The 16,174-nt window shown below is 42.8% G+C and overlaps 1 protein-coding gene across 12 annotated transcripts in view; it reads left to right on the top strand.

Annotated features, from left to right (window-relative positions):
* The window catches only part of USP28 (ubiquitin specific peptidase 28), an 80,230-nt gene that overhangs the window by 24,539 nt on the left and 39,517 nt on the right, over nt 1-16,174 (top strand). For all 12 annotated transcript variants that reach the window (XM_073021176.1, XM_038005180.2, XM_073021171.1 and 9 more), the window contains 2 exons: nt 10,358-10,463; nt 11,385-11,544. In XM_073021176.1, the coding sequence (XP_072877277.1) occupies nt 11,386-11,544 (159 nt within the window). In that variant the 5' untranslated portion in view covers nt 10,358-10,463; nt 11,385. The remainder of the gene's footprint in view (nt 1-10,357; nt 10,464-11,384; nt 11,545-16,174) is intronic.

Below are 16,174 nucleotides of genomic sequence, written 5' to 3'. Positions count from 1 at the left end.
TATTTTTTAGTAGAGACGGGGTTTCACCGTGTTAGCCAGGATGGTCTCGATCTCCTGACCTCGTGATCCACCCGTCTCGGCCTCCCAAAGTGCTGGGGTTACAGGCACCCACCACTACGCCTGGCTAATTGTTTGTATTTTTAATAGTGACGGGGTCTCACCATGTTGGCCAGGCTGGTCTTGAACTCTTGACCTCAGGTGATCCGCCCACCTCTGCCTCCCAAAGTGCTAGGATTATAGGTGTGAGCTACTGCGCCCAGCCGGGATGGATTTTTAATTAAGAACGTGCAGGGGAGGTGAGGGAGTAAGTCATTTGAGGCCCTAAGATGGGAGTGCACCTTGGCTTGCTCAGGAAACTGCAGGGAGGCCAGGGGTAAGGCTCGGTGAGTGAGGAGGGCTGAAAGGGTTGGGGCCATGGAAAGAGACGGAGGTGGATAATTCAGAACCTTCCTAAGTACTGACTTTTGCTGTGAGTTAGGTGGGTAGCCTTTGAAGAGTTTGGAGCAAAGGAATGATATAAACTGATTTTCATTTTCCACTCTGACTGTGGTGTTGAGAACAGAATGTGGGGGAGGGGGCAATGATGAGCATGGGTCAGATCAGGGAGCCCAAGCCAGGCTGCTGTGGTGGAGGGTAAGCAGTGCTGGCATTCCGGCATATAGTATTTTTAAGGTAAAGGCAGTAGGATTTACTTACTGAGGAGGTAGGGTTGTGAAAGAGGGAGGAGTTAAAGGTGACTCAAAATTGTTTTTCGTAAGCAACTGAAAGGAGTTGCACTTAACCAAGATGGGAATCACTGTAGGTGGAGCAGATTTGGGATGGTAGATGAAGAGATCAGTTTTGGGAATACTAAATTTGAAATGCCTGTTAGACATTCACGGCAGAAGTGTCAGCAACACAGTGGAGACCCAGGTGCACAGTTCAGAGGAGAGGTCCAGGCTGGAGGTAGGTGGACTTGGAATCATAACCTGTAAATGTTCTGTAAAGCTGTGAGACTGAGGAGCTCTCCAAGGGCATGGGTATAGGAGAAATAAAAGGTTCTGCAGCTTAAGCACTAGTTGCTGCCAGTGTTCAGGGGTCTGGGGAGGTGAAGAGGGCCCAGGAAAAGCCAGGAGAATGGGGACTCTGGAAGCCAAGGAGGCTTCTCGGGAGGAGAGACCACGGAGAACCTTCTGGAACCTTCTGGGAGGAAGGCGAGGTGGTGTTAATGGACATTTGGGCTGTTAACAGCTTTGAACTATTCTGAATGATGATGCTGTGAACATTCTCATGTATTCTCATATTCTCTTGGTACACACTGCAACTTTTTTCGGTCAACATTGTTCTTTTTGAGACTTACCCATGTTGAGGGTTACAACTGTAGTTCATTCATTTTCACTGGTGTGTAATATTCCATGGTCTGAATATACTGCATTGTATGTATTTGTTGATTGACTTTGGGGTTGTTTTCAAGCTTTTGCTATTCAAGCCTGCTGTGAGCTATTCGGATTCATGCTTCTTGTCCTTGTATGCAAGAGTTTTTTTAGTGTATATATCTAGTGATGTAGTTGGTAGGTATTAAGATACGCTTATTTTCAACTTTATAGGTAACGACAGTCTTTTCCAAAATAATTTTTTACCTATTTATACTCTCTTTAACAGGGCTTGAGAGTAACCATTACTCTCAAATTTGTTATCTTAGATTGGGAAATTGTCATCCTTCCTACTCATGTGAAATGCTCAGCTTCCCCTCATGGGTCTTACAGATGCTAATAAAAACATTAGGTTAATTAACAAAAGAATGGGGAAAGGCAGAGGGGAGAGTCAAAGGGCTCACCCCAGGAAGGTGGAAATTTTTAAGTGGTTCTGTTACAGATTTTCTTTAGCACTGAAAGCATTTGCATGGTCTGTTGGGATAGTAAAGCCCAGTTCAGAGTCAGCGTCTATACCTGTCAGGACCCATTTGTAGTCCCCTAGGGTTACCAGCATTAGTCTCACTGGCCAGCAGTGTTCAGGGCCTTGCCACCAGGGAATCTCCCCATAGCTGTCGGCAGTATCTTTCTCTTCCTGGCAGACAGAACAGTTCTTATTGGCATTTTGTTCTTGAGAGGGTGGAAAAAGAACATGTCTAGACTCAGCCCATCTCTGCACTGCTGCAGTAACCCCATATCAACTCATCTTAAGGGATTTCTTCTGGTTGGCATCGACATGTCCTACTTTAATGCACCCTTCAAATTTCCATAGGGTCATGCCCCATACAGGCATCCCTTTAATAGGCCAGGTTTCCATTGCTCTCCGCCTGATCATGTGGCCACTGTCCACTGCTCGTGAGTGAGTAAAAAGCCTAACACAGGGGCTTTTATCACTGTTCAATTCTTCCATCACTGCTAGAAAAACAGCATGCAATCAACACACGCTGCTGATTTGTTTTTACCTTCTTTGATCCCAGTGGCGACCTTCTTTCCAAATACGATGTTAACCATTCACCTTGGAACTACCATCTGCAAACCAAGCAGCTCTTTGTTGGTCTATTGAGAGCTGTTTGTTGGGAAACTGTCCAAGTGTGGGTAGGATCCAGCAGCTCCTCCCACAATTCCAGAGTCAGTCTTAGGGGAAAAGAGGCTCTGCTACCTGGGGAATGCAAAGACCTCCTTGCATTTTCCAAGTAGCAAAATCCTGTATAAACCGTTTCCATTTTATCATGGAACTCTCTTGGGTACTGCCATCCTCATTGAAGTGTTTCTCTGACATCCCCCAACAAGACAGCATGAGTATTTCAGGTTTCAAGATGATTTTGTGTCCTCAGTTATAAGGGTAGCTTCAATTAATGTCTTACAGCAAGGTAATAAATGCTCCTCAAGTGGTACTTCTCTAGTCCAAAGTCTCAGTAGTCGTCTCTGGGAGGCACTCACAGGCTTTTGCCATAAGCCCTGGTAAACGCTCCGCAATCAGTTTGTCCCTACCAGCACTTCAGCTTCAACTCTCTATTGTGTAAGCTCAGGGAATCTTTCTGGTTCCCATTTAGCATGTCTAATTATTATTGCTTGAAGGACAAGTTTGCATGCCTACTGTTTTACAGGAGTAGGTAGAGGGAACATTCTCCAGGCTAATACAGTATCTATCCCCATAATACAATCAAGTAGAAAAGATGGAACCACTTCACACTGAAGCAGATTCAGATATGCCAACTCGCCTATAAAATTTTGTCCTAATTCCATCAACCCTTACTTTCCTAAGTATAGCCTCCTTTAGGACTTTATCAACAGGTTTTAGAATCACAGTGCATTGCGCTTCTGTGTCACGAAGCCCCAGAAAGGTTTCTACTCCGCACCCTGACCCCTTCACCGCTGGTGTACATAAGGCTTTGGGTCCCCAGCAAGGGATTCAGCCAAAGTACTCTTGGCTGTGTGTCAGTCTTTATCTTGATTAACCTGCCTCAACATTGCCCCACACAATTGTTGGTCATCTTTCTCTTTGTGGTCTCTGCCTTTCAGCTTATAAAGTTTCTCCAAACTGGGGTAAATGCAGGAAACTTGTTTGAAGCCCTTTAACGTTGGTTCATCAGCAGAGTTCCCTTTGGTCCAGCCACCTTTGGTAGTGCTGTATTAAAATGTTTAATCAGTATGTTTAATTGAAAGACTGTAATTCCCCACTGATCTGCAGTATGGATTCTGTGTTATCTCAAACTTTCTTTTTCCCCTTAGTTTCACCCCATCATGTTTTCTTTGCTCACTTCTTTAATAATCCTTTAAACATTTCCACCTTTGTCTTTTGACTTTCCCATCTGCCTTTCTCCATTTTCCTGTTAATGAACCTGTTGTTTTTTATTAGCATCTGTAAGACCCATGAGAGGAAGTTAAGATAGCAAATCTAATGAGGCTTCCAGAACTGTTTGTCAGTTTTGCTATGGTCATGTTGTATGAGGGGTCCACACTGAAGGGGTGTCCTTAACCAGCATGACCTGGGTAATGGGCATTTTCAGTGAGTGAATATCCCTGTCATGATAAAGCCAGTGTCTATTTCACCGAGTATCTGTTTTCAGCTCTTTTGTATATATACCTAGAAATAGAGTTGCTAGGTCATATGATAATTCTATATTTAGCTTTTTGGGTAACATTTCTAAAAGAGAACTGTTTATTTTTCAAAACTGCAACATTATCACACTAAAAATAATCCCTTAATATCATCCGTAATCCCTTAATATCATCAAATACCCCATGTAGAAATTTCCCTGGTTATCTCATTAATAGTGTTTGCAGTTTTCCTAAGAACAATGATCCAAATAAATTAGAACATTAAGTATGTTTGAAGTGTCTTTTAAGACTCTCTCTATTTATAAAATCTGCCCCCCCCTTTCTTGCAGCTTAATATCCGAAGAAATCATGTCCTTTGTTATGTCAATTTTCACGCATTCTGGAGTTTGGCGATTGTATTACTGTGGTATCTTTCAATGGATTTTTCTGTCTCATGTCTTTCCTATAAATGCAGATGCTTATCTGGCACAACTGGGTCATAGGTGGTGGTGTGTATATATCTTCTATTTTGTTACATTGAGAAGCATGTAATTTCTGGTTGCTCTCTTTGTGTTGTTAAAATCGTAATTGTATTTAGGTATTGTCAGCTTAATTCATCTATTATGAAGTTTCTCACTTAGCATTTTCAGCAGCCATTAATGATTGTTACCTAAATGGTAACAATCTAGGTACCATCTAGGTAATTTTACCTAGATGGAAATAGAATGGTAATATTCTATCATAGTTATGATAATTGGAATATAGTGATAATTGGATTGATTATTTATATATTTATTTATTTTTGAGAAGGAGGCTCGCTCTGTCGCCCAGGCTGGAATGCAGTGGCGTGATCTCAGCTCACTGCAACCTTTGCCTCCCAGGTATAAACTATTCCGAATAGCTGGGATTACAGGCACACACCACCACACCCGGCTAATTTTTGTATTTTTAATAGAGACGGGGTTTCACCATGTTGGCCAGGCTGGTCTCAAACTCCTGACCTCAAGTGATCTGCCTGCCTTGGCCTCCCAAAGTGCTGGGATTACAGATGTAAGCCATCGTGCCCAGCCTGATAATTGGATAATTTATTACTTGAAATTATTATTTTAGTAAAAAACACATTACATAAAATCTAAAGATATCACAAATATTCTATTTTTAAATACTTTATCCATTTTTAAATGTAGAGTTCAGTAGTGTTAAGAATAGTCAAATTGTTGTGAAACAACTTCCAGAATGTTACCATATTGGAAATCTGAACTCCATACCTAGCCCCTGGTAACTACCACTCTGCTTTCTGTTTCTATGAGTTTGACTACTTTAAATACTTCATATAAGTGGACTCATACAGTAGTTGTCTTTTTGTGACTGGCTTATTTCATTTGGCATAATATCTGTCATAAGCTTCATCCATGTTGTAGCATGTGACAGTATTTCTTCTTTTTTCCAATCTTTTTTGGTAAAACATACAGTTTGCCATCTTAACTGTTTAAATGTACAGTTCAGAAGTATTAAATAAATTCATATTGTTGTGCAGCTATCACCACCATCCATTTCCAGAACATTTCATTTACTTAGTATGCATTGAACAGTAACCCCCATTTTTTCTCTCCTCCATTCTACTCTTTCTCTGAATTTCTGGGAACCTCATATAAGTAGCAATACACTGTTTGTCCTTTTGCAGTGGGCTTATTTCACTTAACAGAATGTCTTCAGACTTCACGTTACAGCATGCCTCAAATTTCTTTCCTTTTTAAGGCTGAGTAATATTGCATTTGTATGTATGTATATGCCATGTTTTGTTTATCCATTCATTAATGGACATTTGGGTTGTTTCTACCTCTTGGCTCTTGTGAATAGTGTTGCTGTGAACTTGGATGTACAAATATCTCTACAAGACCCTGCTTTGGACTGGGCACTGTAGCTTATACCTGTAATCCCAGCACTTTGGGAGGCTGAGGCAGGTGGATAGTTTGAGCTCAAGAGTTCAAGAGCCAGGGCCACATGGTGAATCCCTGTCTCTACAAAAGATAGAAAAATTAGCCAGGTGTGATGGTGTGTGCCTGTAGTCCCAGCCACCTGGGAGGCTGAAGCAAGTAGATCCCTTGAGCCCTGGAGGTTGAGGCTGCAGTGAGCTGAGATTGTGCCACTGCACTCCAGCCCGGGTGACACAGTGAGACTGTCTCAGAAAAAGACCCTGCTTTAGATTCTTTTGGATCTGTACCCAGAAGTAGGATTGCTGGGTCATATGGTTGTTCTATTTTTAATTTTTTGAATAGCCTCCATACTGTTTTTTGCAGTAGTTGCACCATTTATTTTTATTTATTTATTTATTTAGTTTGTTTGTTTTATTTGAGACAGGGTCTTGCTCTGTCACCCAGGTTGGAGCGCAGTAGCACGATCTTGGCTCGATGCAGCCTCCACCTCCCGGGTACAAGTGATTCTCATGCCTCAGCCTCCTGTGTAGCTGGGACTACAGGTGTGTCCCACCAAGCCTAGCTAAGTTTTGTATTTTTAATAGAGATGGTGTTTCACCATGTTGCCCAGGCTGGTCTCGAACTCCTGACCTCAAGTGATCCACCTGCCTCAGCCTCCCTGAGTGTGGAATTACTGGCATGAGCCACCATGCCTGGCCGTATTTTATTTATTTATTTTGTTTGTTATTTTTTTTTGAGACAGAGTCTCACTGTTACTCAGGCTGGAGTGCAGTTGTGCAAACAGGGCTCACTACAGCCTAGACCTCCCAGGCTCAAGTGATCCTCCTGCCCCAGCCTCCCAAGTAGCCGGGACTATGGGCACATACCACCATGCCCAGCTATTTTTTATTTTTTATTTTTATTTTTTGAATTTTTTAGAGACAAGATTTCACCACGTTGCCCAGGCTGGTCTTGAACTCCTTAGCACAAGCCATCTGCCCACCTTGGCCTCTCAAAGTGCTGGGATTATAGGTGTGAGCCACCGCCCTGGCCAGTTGCACCATTTTGAAATCCCACCAACAGTGCACAAAGTTTCCAGTTTCTCCATATCCTTACCAATCTTATTAATAATATTTTTTGATAGCTGTCGCTATGGGTGTGAAAGGATATCTCATTGTAGTTTTTGCATTTTTCTGATGATTAGTGATGTTGAGCATCTTTGCTTATTGGTCATTTATCTAGTATATTCTTGGGAGAAATGTCAATTCAGATTTTCTGCCCATTTTTGAAATCACTCTTTGTGTGTTTCATTCGGTTACAGGAGTTCTTTTTGTATGTTCTGTGTATAGATCTCTTATCAGATGCATGTTTTGCAAATATTTTCTCCCTTTCTGTGAGTTGTCTCTTTACTTCTTTTTTTTTTTCTTTTTTTGAGACGGAGTCTCGCAATGTCGCCCAGGCTGGAGTGCAGTGGTGCGATCTCAGCTCACTGCAACCTCTGCCTCCTGGCTCCAGTGTTCAAGCGATTCTCCTGCCTCAGCCTCCCAAGTAACTGAGATTACAGGCACCTGCCACCATACCTAGCTAATTTTTTTGTATTTTTAGTAGAGATGGGGTTTCACTATTTTTGTCAGGCTGATCTCGAACTCCTGACCTAGTGATCTGCCCGCCTAGGCCTCCCAAAGTGCTGGGATTACAGATGTGAGCCACTGTGCCCAGCAGTCTCTTTACTTATTGATGGTGTCCTTTGAAGCCCGAAAGATTTTTTATTCTATTTTTTCTTTGGTTTTTTATACTCTGGGTGTCATCTCAGATTCTGTTGCCTAATCTAAAGTCATGAAGTGGCCGGGCGTGGTGGCTCAAGCCTGTAATCCCAGCACTTGGGGAGGCCGAGACGGGTGGATCACGAGGTCAGGAGATCGAGACCATCCTGGCTAACACGGTGAAACCCCATCTCTACTAAAAAGTACAAAAAACTAGCCGGGCGAGGTGGCGGGCGCCTGTAGTCCCAGCTACTCGGGAGGCTGAGGCAGGAGAATGGCATGAACCTGGGAGGCGGAGCTTGCAGTGAGCTGAGATCTGGCCACTGCACTCCAGCCTGGGCAACAGAGCCAGACTCCGTCTCAAAAAAAAAAAAAAAAAAAAAAAAGTCATGAAGATTTACACCTGTGTCGTCCTCTAGGAGCTTTATATTTTAGCTCTCATTTTGAGGACTTGATCCATTTTGACTTAATTTTTGTATGTGGGGCTAGGTGTAGGAGTTCAGCTTTATTCGTTTGCATGTGGTGTTCAGTTGTCAACAGCACCATTTGTTGAAAAGATATTCTTTCCCTCTTGAGTTGTCTTAGTACTTAGGTCGAAAATCAATTGACCAGGAATGTAAGAGTTTATTTCTGGACTATAAATTCGGTTCCATTGATGTATATGTCTCCTTATGCCAGCAGCACACAGTCTTGATTACTGCAGTTTTGTAATACTTGTGTGTGTTTTTTAATTTAAAAAATTTTTGTTTTGAGATGGAGGTTTTGCTCTTGTTGCCCAGGCTGGAGTGCAATGGCATGATCTTGGGTCACCGTGGCCTCCGCCTCCCAGGTTCAAGCAGTCCTCCTTCCTCAGGCTCCCAAGTAGCTGGAATTACAGGCATGCACCACCGCGCCTGGCTAATTTTGTATTTTAAGTAGAGAGGGAGTTTCTCCTTGTTTGTCAGGCTGGTCTTGAACTCCCGACCTCAGGTGATCCACCCACCTTGGCCTCCCAAAGTGCTGGGATTATAGGCGTGAGCCACCGCTTCTAGTCTGTTCTATTTTTTAACTGCTCCTGTGGAACAGGGCTACCACGTAGGCAGTGTGCCCAGAGTAGCTGTGGATTATTTTGGGTTTCCCTTGCAGGGGATTATTATCCGTGAATTATGACAGTTTTGCTTCTTATTTTCCAGCCTTTATATTCTTAGAGATGGGAGTCTCACTCTGTTGTCCAGGCTAGAGTGCAGTGACACAGTCTCAACTCACTGCCACCTCCGCCTCCAGGGTTCAGGCGATTCTCCTGCCTCAGCCTCCCAAGTGGCTGGAATTACAGGCACATGTAACCACGCCCAGCTAATTTTTTGTATTTTTAGTAGAGATGAGGTTCCACCATGTTATGTTGGCCAGGTTGGTCTCAAACTCCTGACCTCAGCTGATCCTCCCATCTTGGCCTCCCAAAGTGCTGGGATTACAAGCATGACCCACCATGCCCAAAAGTTCTTACTGCCTGCCTAGAACTTCCAGAACCATGGTGAATAAAAGCAGTGATAATAGATGTGTTTGTCTTAGTCTTGATTTTAAAGCAAATGTACTTAATGTTTTTCCATTAAGTATAACAGTTTTCTGTGCTTCTCAGGGATACTTTTTCTCAGCCTAAGGATATTTTTTTCTCTTCCTAGTTGGCTTTCAGTTTTTATCCTGAAAGAAAGTTGAATGTTATCAAATACATTTTCTGTATCTGTTAAGATGATCATTTTTTTTCTTTTAATTGTTAAGATAGTGAATTTTACTGCTCCATCTAGTATTAACTCAGTTTTTTTTCCTGCAGTAAACTCAGCTTGGTCTTAATATGTAATTTTTTTTGTATATTATTGGATTCTGTTTGCTAATATCTTGTTTAGGTATTTTGTGTTTTTTTTGTTTTTTTGTTTTTTTGTTTTTTTTTTTTTTGAGACGGAGTCTAGCTCTGTCGCCCAGGTTGGAGTGCTGTGGCCGGATCTCAGCTCACTGCAAGCTCCGCCTCCCGGGTTCACACCATTCTCCTGCCTCAGCCTCCCGAGTAGCTGGGACTACAGGCGCCTGCCACGGCGCCCGGCTAGTTTTTTTTTTTGTATTTTTTTAGTAGAGACGGGGTTTCACCATGTTAGCCAGGATGGTCTCGATCTCCTGACCTTGTGATCCACCCGTCTCGGCCTCCCAAAGTGCTGGGATTACAGGCTTGAGCCACCGCGCCCGGCTGTTTAGGTATTTTGTATCTGTGAGTATTTTGTATCATGTGTGAGTTTCACTTTTTCTTTCTCTTACTGTTCTTAACTAGTTGAGTATATCCCTATTCTCTGGAATATTTTGTATGAAATTGAAAATATCTGTTCCCTGGATGTTTGATATTTGGCTGATGTTTTGTGATAATAGAGACTATTTAACCCACATATATGGGATCTACTTTTGACTTTGTGGAGTGAGAATACAGAAGAGGGTATTTGATTCATTTGATTATTGCAGCTTGTTATTTCTGTACTGTGGGCTAGTCTGAGGTTACAGTGTAGCTGAAGTTACTCATTTGACTATGCAGTAGGGTAATAAAATTGTTACACGTTGAGCAATTGTTGTAATGAAAGCTAGGGAGTATGTCTTTACCTTTTTCTTGTATTACAGAAGGGCAATGTTTCCTATATATAGACTAATTAAATTTCTATTTATCTTACAGAAGTGATAGACCTTACTCATGATAACAAAGATGATCTTCAGGCTGCCATTGCTTTGAGTCTATTGGAGTCTCCCAAAATTCAAGCTGATGGAAGAGATCTTAACAGGTTATTGATTTAACTTATAATCCTTGCCCCAACATTTGTGTGTATGTCAAAGGCAATAGCTCTGTGAATGCCACTCAGGAATAATTCTGCTAAGCGCCTGAATGAAATTTCTTTGAGGAGAAATTTTGAATTCGCATTAGCTTACTCTTTGGTTCACTTTTGAAAAAGCCAAACTGAAAGGGGTCTTATTGCAACCTATGTCTTTGAGTAGAAGCGTGCAAGGTATTTCAGTTCACGGTTGCTAGGGTGAATTAAAAACAACCTAGTCCAGGTATCTGATAAATGTATATTCTCTTATAAACTTTGAGGGTTATGCTGTTGCACATTTTTAAATGCGTTTTTCAACTACCCTGTCTCATAAGTGATCAAGGAATCTATTTTTTTGAACTGGTACTAATTGGGTGATTGTTTGGTACTCTTCACCAACATCCAGTTCCAGTGGTGGCCTCTCCGTTTCTGGACATGTTTATTCCCACACACTGCTGAGATGTTTATTTCAGGGAACATAGGGCTGTGTTTTGTGTCCTGGGCAATTTGGAGGCTCTTATCTTTAGCACAGTGTCTCTCCTGCCCTTTTCAATGGTGAGGTCTTAGATAGTACAGTGTGTTGAAATCTAAAATTTCTAATATGGTAGCCTTAAATAGTCTTGAATTTCAACTCAGTTCTTATTAGTAATAATGTCTGTTATGGAAGGACCTTATTAGTAATAATGTCTGTTGTGGAAGGATTAACATTTCTACGTTTAGATCTTGCTTTTCAGTTGCATTACAATCTTACAGTTCCTTATATAGCTAGGGATTATCCAGTAAATACTTTTTCTGGCGTTTTGAATTATCCACGAAAGGTTACAGCATCCTCCATATGCTGTATTATTCTTTAACTATTTTCTTTTTTGATGTGTGGCATGCTGCACAATATAGGATGCATGAAGCAACCTCTGCAGAAACTAAACGCTCAAAGAGAAAACGCTGTGAAGTCTGGGGAGAAAACCCCAATCCCAATGACTGGAGGAGAGTTGATGGTTGGCCAGTTGGGCTGAAAAATGTTGGCAATACATGTTGGTTTAGTGCTGTCATTCAGGTATGATATTTTTAAGAGATAACTATGTCTTTTGGAAATAACTTTGTAATTTATTAAACTGAAATGTAGAAACATAGCTTTCAAAAAATTAAAATATATTTAATACTGGGGAGTTTTTCTGGCATTATTGTGTTTGGATTTAGATGCTTTGATGTCTAAGTTGGGCAGTACTAAAAAGAAATCTGTGGTTGTAAATATATTGAATAGGTGTTTTGGATAAGCATTTAGTGAATACTATATTACAGCAGTGAGAGTGAATAAGGAGGAATCAGTTGTTGAAGGCTATCATAGCTATCCAGGTAGGCCACAGTGGTGGCCTGGAGTAGAGAAGTGGCAGAAATCATGGAAGGAGAGAAGTGAATGCATTCTTGAGGTGCTGAGGAGATCAAATCTTCAGGATTGGTGGGCAGTTGGATACAGGATATGCCTGCAGTAGTTGAGTAAGACTATGAGGTTTCTAGTTCCAGTAGCCAGGTGGATTATAGGACCATTTGACCCTGGAAGAGGAATAATTTGGGTGTGTATTAAAAGTGGATTTCAGTTCAGGTTTTTTTGTTTGTTGTTTTGTTTTTCTCTGACACAGCATCTTGTTCTGTTGCCCAGGCTGGAGTGCAGTGGTGTGATCTCAGCTCACTGCAACCTCCGCCTCCCAGGTTTAAGCAATTCTCCTGCCTCAGCCTCCCGAGTAGCTGGGACTACAGGCACGCACCACCAGGCCTGGCTAATTTTTGTATTTTTAGTAGAGACGGGGTTTTACCATGTTGGTCAGGCTGATTTCCAACTCCTGACCCCGTGATCTGCCTGCCTCGGCCTCCCAAAGTGCTGGGATTAGAGGCGTGAGTCACCGCGCCCTGCGATCAGCTCAGTTTTAGATATGCCGAGTCTGAGGTGCCTGTGCCTGTGTATGCTGTGGTCTTAACTACCCTTCATTAAATTCACAGAGTGCCCTTTTGTCCTTTGATCACATACCCAGCAAATCCTCCAACTTAAATGAGTTGAGTTTAAGGAGATACCATGTAGACATACAATTATATGAATTTGTACTTCAGAAAAAGTAGTGGGCTCCAGATATAGTTTTGGAAATCAGCACCATATAGGTAGCAATAAAACCAAGGGAGTGAATAAATAAAACTAAGGGAGTGAATGAATTCACTAGAGGGTAATGGCTCTTTAGAAGTATCGATCAGGCATCTTAAACTTACATAGCCCCAAGGCAACGCTTGGCGCTTACCCCCGCAGTCTTCTCCATCATGGTACTACCCAGCTGCTCAAGCTAAAAAATGGAATTCTCCCTTCCTGCGCATCCACTACATCCAGCTTCTATGTACTGTCTTAGGCTCTGGGGAAACAGCAGGGACTAAAACAAAGCCCGTACTCTCATGGTTTACTTTGGAAAGAGTGGCACAGACTGTAAACAAAACATCAGGAGGTGACAAGTGTAAAGATGAATGAGTGAGTCTGGGGGACTGGACAGGGTTCAGCTGGAGAGGTCAGAGGGTCAGAGATGGCTTTTCTGATGAGGTAGGCATTTGAGTTGAGGCCTGAAGGTGGCCAGGGAATGAGCTATATAATTACATAGGGAACATTTCAGACAATGAATGGCAAATAAGCAGACTGAGGTTCAGGAGCTTGCTTAATGTGTCTGAGAAATAGCAAATAGCCAAGATGGAGTGATCCAGAACTGATAGCAGTGGGATAGGAAAGGTGATGGAACTGGAGTGGGAGAGCTTGTGGTCACGATGAGGATTTGGGAATTCTAGATGAAATAGGAATGTATTGGAAGGTTGGGAGCAGAGAAGTGATATGATCATACTTCCAGTTTAAAAGGACCACTGGCATCTGTGTTGAGAATAGAATGTAGGAAGATAATGTGGAACATGTCAGTTCTTTCCTGTCTGAAAAGAGAGAGAGAGAGAGAAAGAGAACACTCCCTGGATTCACCCCCTTCCTCAGCCTTCACTCCTGTGGAGGGTGGACAAGAGCCAGCAGATGCAGAGGATACCTGAGTAAGGCATCTGGGACAGCGTGAGCAGACAGCGTAGAAAGTATATCTCAGGGGTTGGCCTTAACAAGGAAAAGGGCAGGAGAGTAATGGGAAGGGAGGAGGAAGAAATGATAACTGCAAATTAGAGTTGAAGTAGTGTCTAGTCTTTTTTTTTTCCCTGTGTGAAATAAGCAGCTATTTTTTGAGACAGTGGAGAAGTGACAGAGTCAGATTTTGAAATAGTTGTTGGAGATGATGGGAGAACTGATTGGCACCAGAGTACCATAGTAGGATTTCCAAAAATTTGAAGATCTGCTTGAAATTGTTGACTTTAAATGTATTGTGATACCAAAATGCTCAGTATCTATCAGGACTTCCTCTTGGCAACACTCTGAACCTCTTACATGGAAAGCTCAACTCATTTAAGTTGGAACATTTGTTGGGTATGTGATCAAAGGACAAAAGGGCACTCTGTGAATTTAATGAAGGGTAGTTAAGACCATAGCATCAATGCTAGATGGAGAAAGAAATGAAGATAGGAAGGAACTGATTGTTAGGGAGCCAGGAAAGAGATCAATTTGCTTGGGCCCCTGCTGAAGTCAAAGAACAGGTATCTATCCTGCAGGTAATCGGACACAAAGAAGACATGTAATGGTCACAGAGTGAGCTTTTCTGAACGTGTAATCTGTGAACTGACACCTTTCATGTGTTTGGCGTATTTTGGGTGCAGACTGGGATGTGGGTGTAGATAGAGATGGAGTGGAGGAATGTGTCACTAGAGATGGGATGCCCAAGAAGCCGAGAGATATCCAGGCTGGATGCATGCGAGTTTCCTCAGCAAACGACTGAACACCTGTTCTACGTTTAGCAGTGTTCTAGGCCCTTGATGTAGGAGTGAACAAAACAAAGACAGCTGTGCCCACATGGAATGTAAATTCTCATGAGGTGAGATAGAAAATGAACAGTAAACTAAAAACTAACAGAATGATGAACTAGCTAAATAAAATGTGTATAATAATACATTAGACTGTGATTGGTCCAGTGGAAAAAAGAGCAATGTTACAGAGATTGGAACTGCAGGAGAGGTGGGAACAGGTTGCAGTATTGACTGTGGTGTAGGATGAGCCTCACTGAGGTGGGGAAGGGGGTGAGACTAGCAAGGGAGTGAACCAGGCATCTATTGGGATAAAAAAACATTCCAGGTAGAGGAACACATAGACCAATGGCTTCATGGTGGGAATGGGCTTGATGTGTTCAGGGAACATGCTGGAGTCCAAGTGGCTGGATGCTAAGAGCGAAGGGAGGGTCACTGGAGAGGAGGTTCTGAGTGGACAGGGAGTCACTGAAGGTCCCCAGTGGCAGACCAATCAACTCTGGCTCAAGTATTAAGAGGCTCCCTGTGGCTCCTGTGGCGAGATAAGGATGGAGGGGCAAGGATGCACGGGGAGAGACCCGTGGCTGTCATCCATGGAGAGTGATGGTGACTCGGACTGGACTGGTAGTCCTGGAAATAGAAGAGTTGGGGTTCTTGATATATTTTCAAGGCAGCACTGACAGATGTCCTCAGGGAACATGACTGAAGTCACCTAGGAGGATGTCAGGACTTGGGAGAGTGAGGAAAGCTGTTCCTAGATGACAGTGTTGAGTGAATCGGGAGCTTTATTTTTGCCATATTAGTGAGGTAGTTACAAGGAGCTGCGTGGCAGTTGTGAGCAAGTGTGAGTTGGTGAAGGGAAGTTCTGGAAGCAGAGAGACCATGTTCCGTGGTGCAAGTGAGCGGCGATGGGAGTTGGATTAGAGCAGTTGATGGGGCGCCGATAGGGAGAAAGCAGTTAGGTTATAAAGTGCACCCAGAGGCAGAAACCAAGGGACTTGTTACTTATTAGATGTGAATGGCTAGGAGAAAGATTCAAGGATTTTTCTGCAGTTCTAAACTTTGGTGACTAGGGGAGGAGGATGTAATGAAGTGATGCAGAAAACACAGAAGCAGCAGTGGTTGGATAGGGAATAAATTGGGAGATGTGCATAGTATTAGCGCACACTTAATGTGATTTTTTTTTTGATCTTTTTTGGTTTTTTGTGTGTTTGTGTTTTTTTGAGACAGAGTTTCACTCTTGTTGCCCAGGCTGGAGTGCAATGGCACAATCTCAGCTCACCGCAACCTCTACCTCCCGGGTTCAAGCGATTTTCCTGCCTCAGCCTCCCGAGTAGCTGGGACTACAGGCACGCCACCACACCCGGCTAATTTTGTATTTTTAGTAGAGATGGGGTTTCTCTATGTTGGTCAGGCTGGTCTCGAACCTGACCTCAGGTGATCCGCCAGCCTCAGCCTTCCAAAGTGCTGGAATTACAGGCATAAACCATCACTTCCAGCCTAATGTGGTTTTAAAGAATAATGGCAAAGCCTGACTTTCGTGATGGTGAAGAGGTGGAGTTAAGTGGTTAAGAATGTAAAGCCATTTTTCTCACAGCAGAATAGAAACTCAAGAATGTCACAGGGTAGCCAGCAGAGTAGGAATGCAGGTGTGTTAGGTAGACAGGTGAGGTGGAAGAGAAGAGAGTGACTGAGGATAGAGCTCACCAGCCAAGCCCTGGTTCCGGAGAGAACTTTGGTGCAGCATGACCCGGGTTTACACTCCAGTCCAG

The sequence above is a fragment of the Chlorocebus sabaeus genome, chromosome 1 (genome assembly GCF_047675955.1).
Source record: "Chlorocebus sabaeus isolate Y175 chromosome 1, mChlSab1.0.hap1, whole genome shotgun sequence".
Classification (NCBI taxonomy): Eukaryota; Metazoa; Chordata; class Mammalia; order Primates; family Cercopithecidae; genus Chlorocebus; species Chlorocebus sabaeus.
This window is presented reverse-complemented; position numbering and strand designations above follow the sequence as displayed.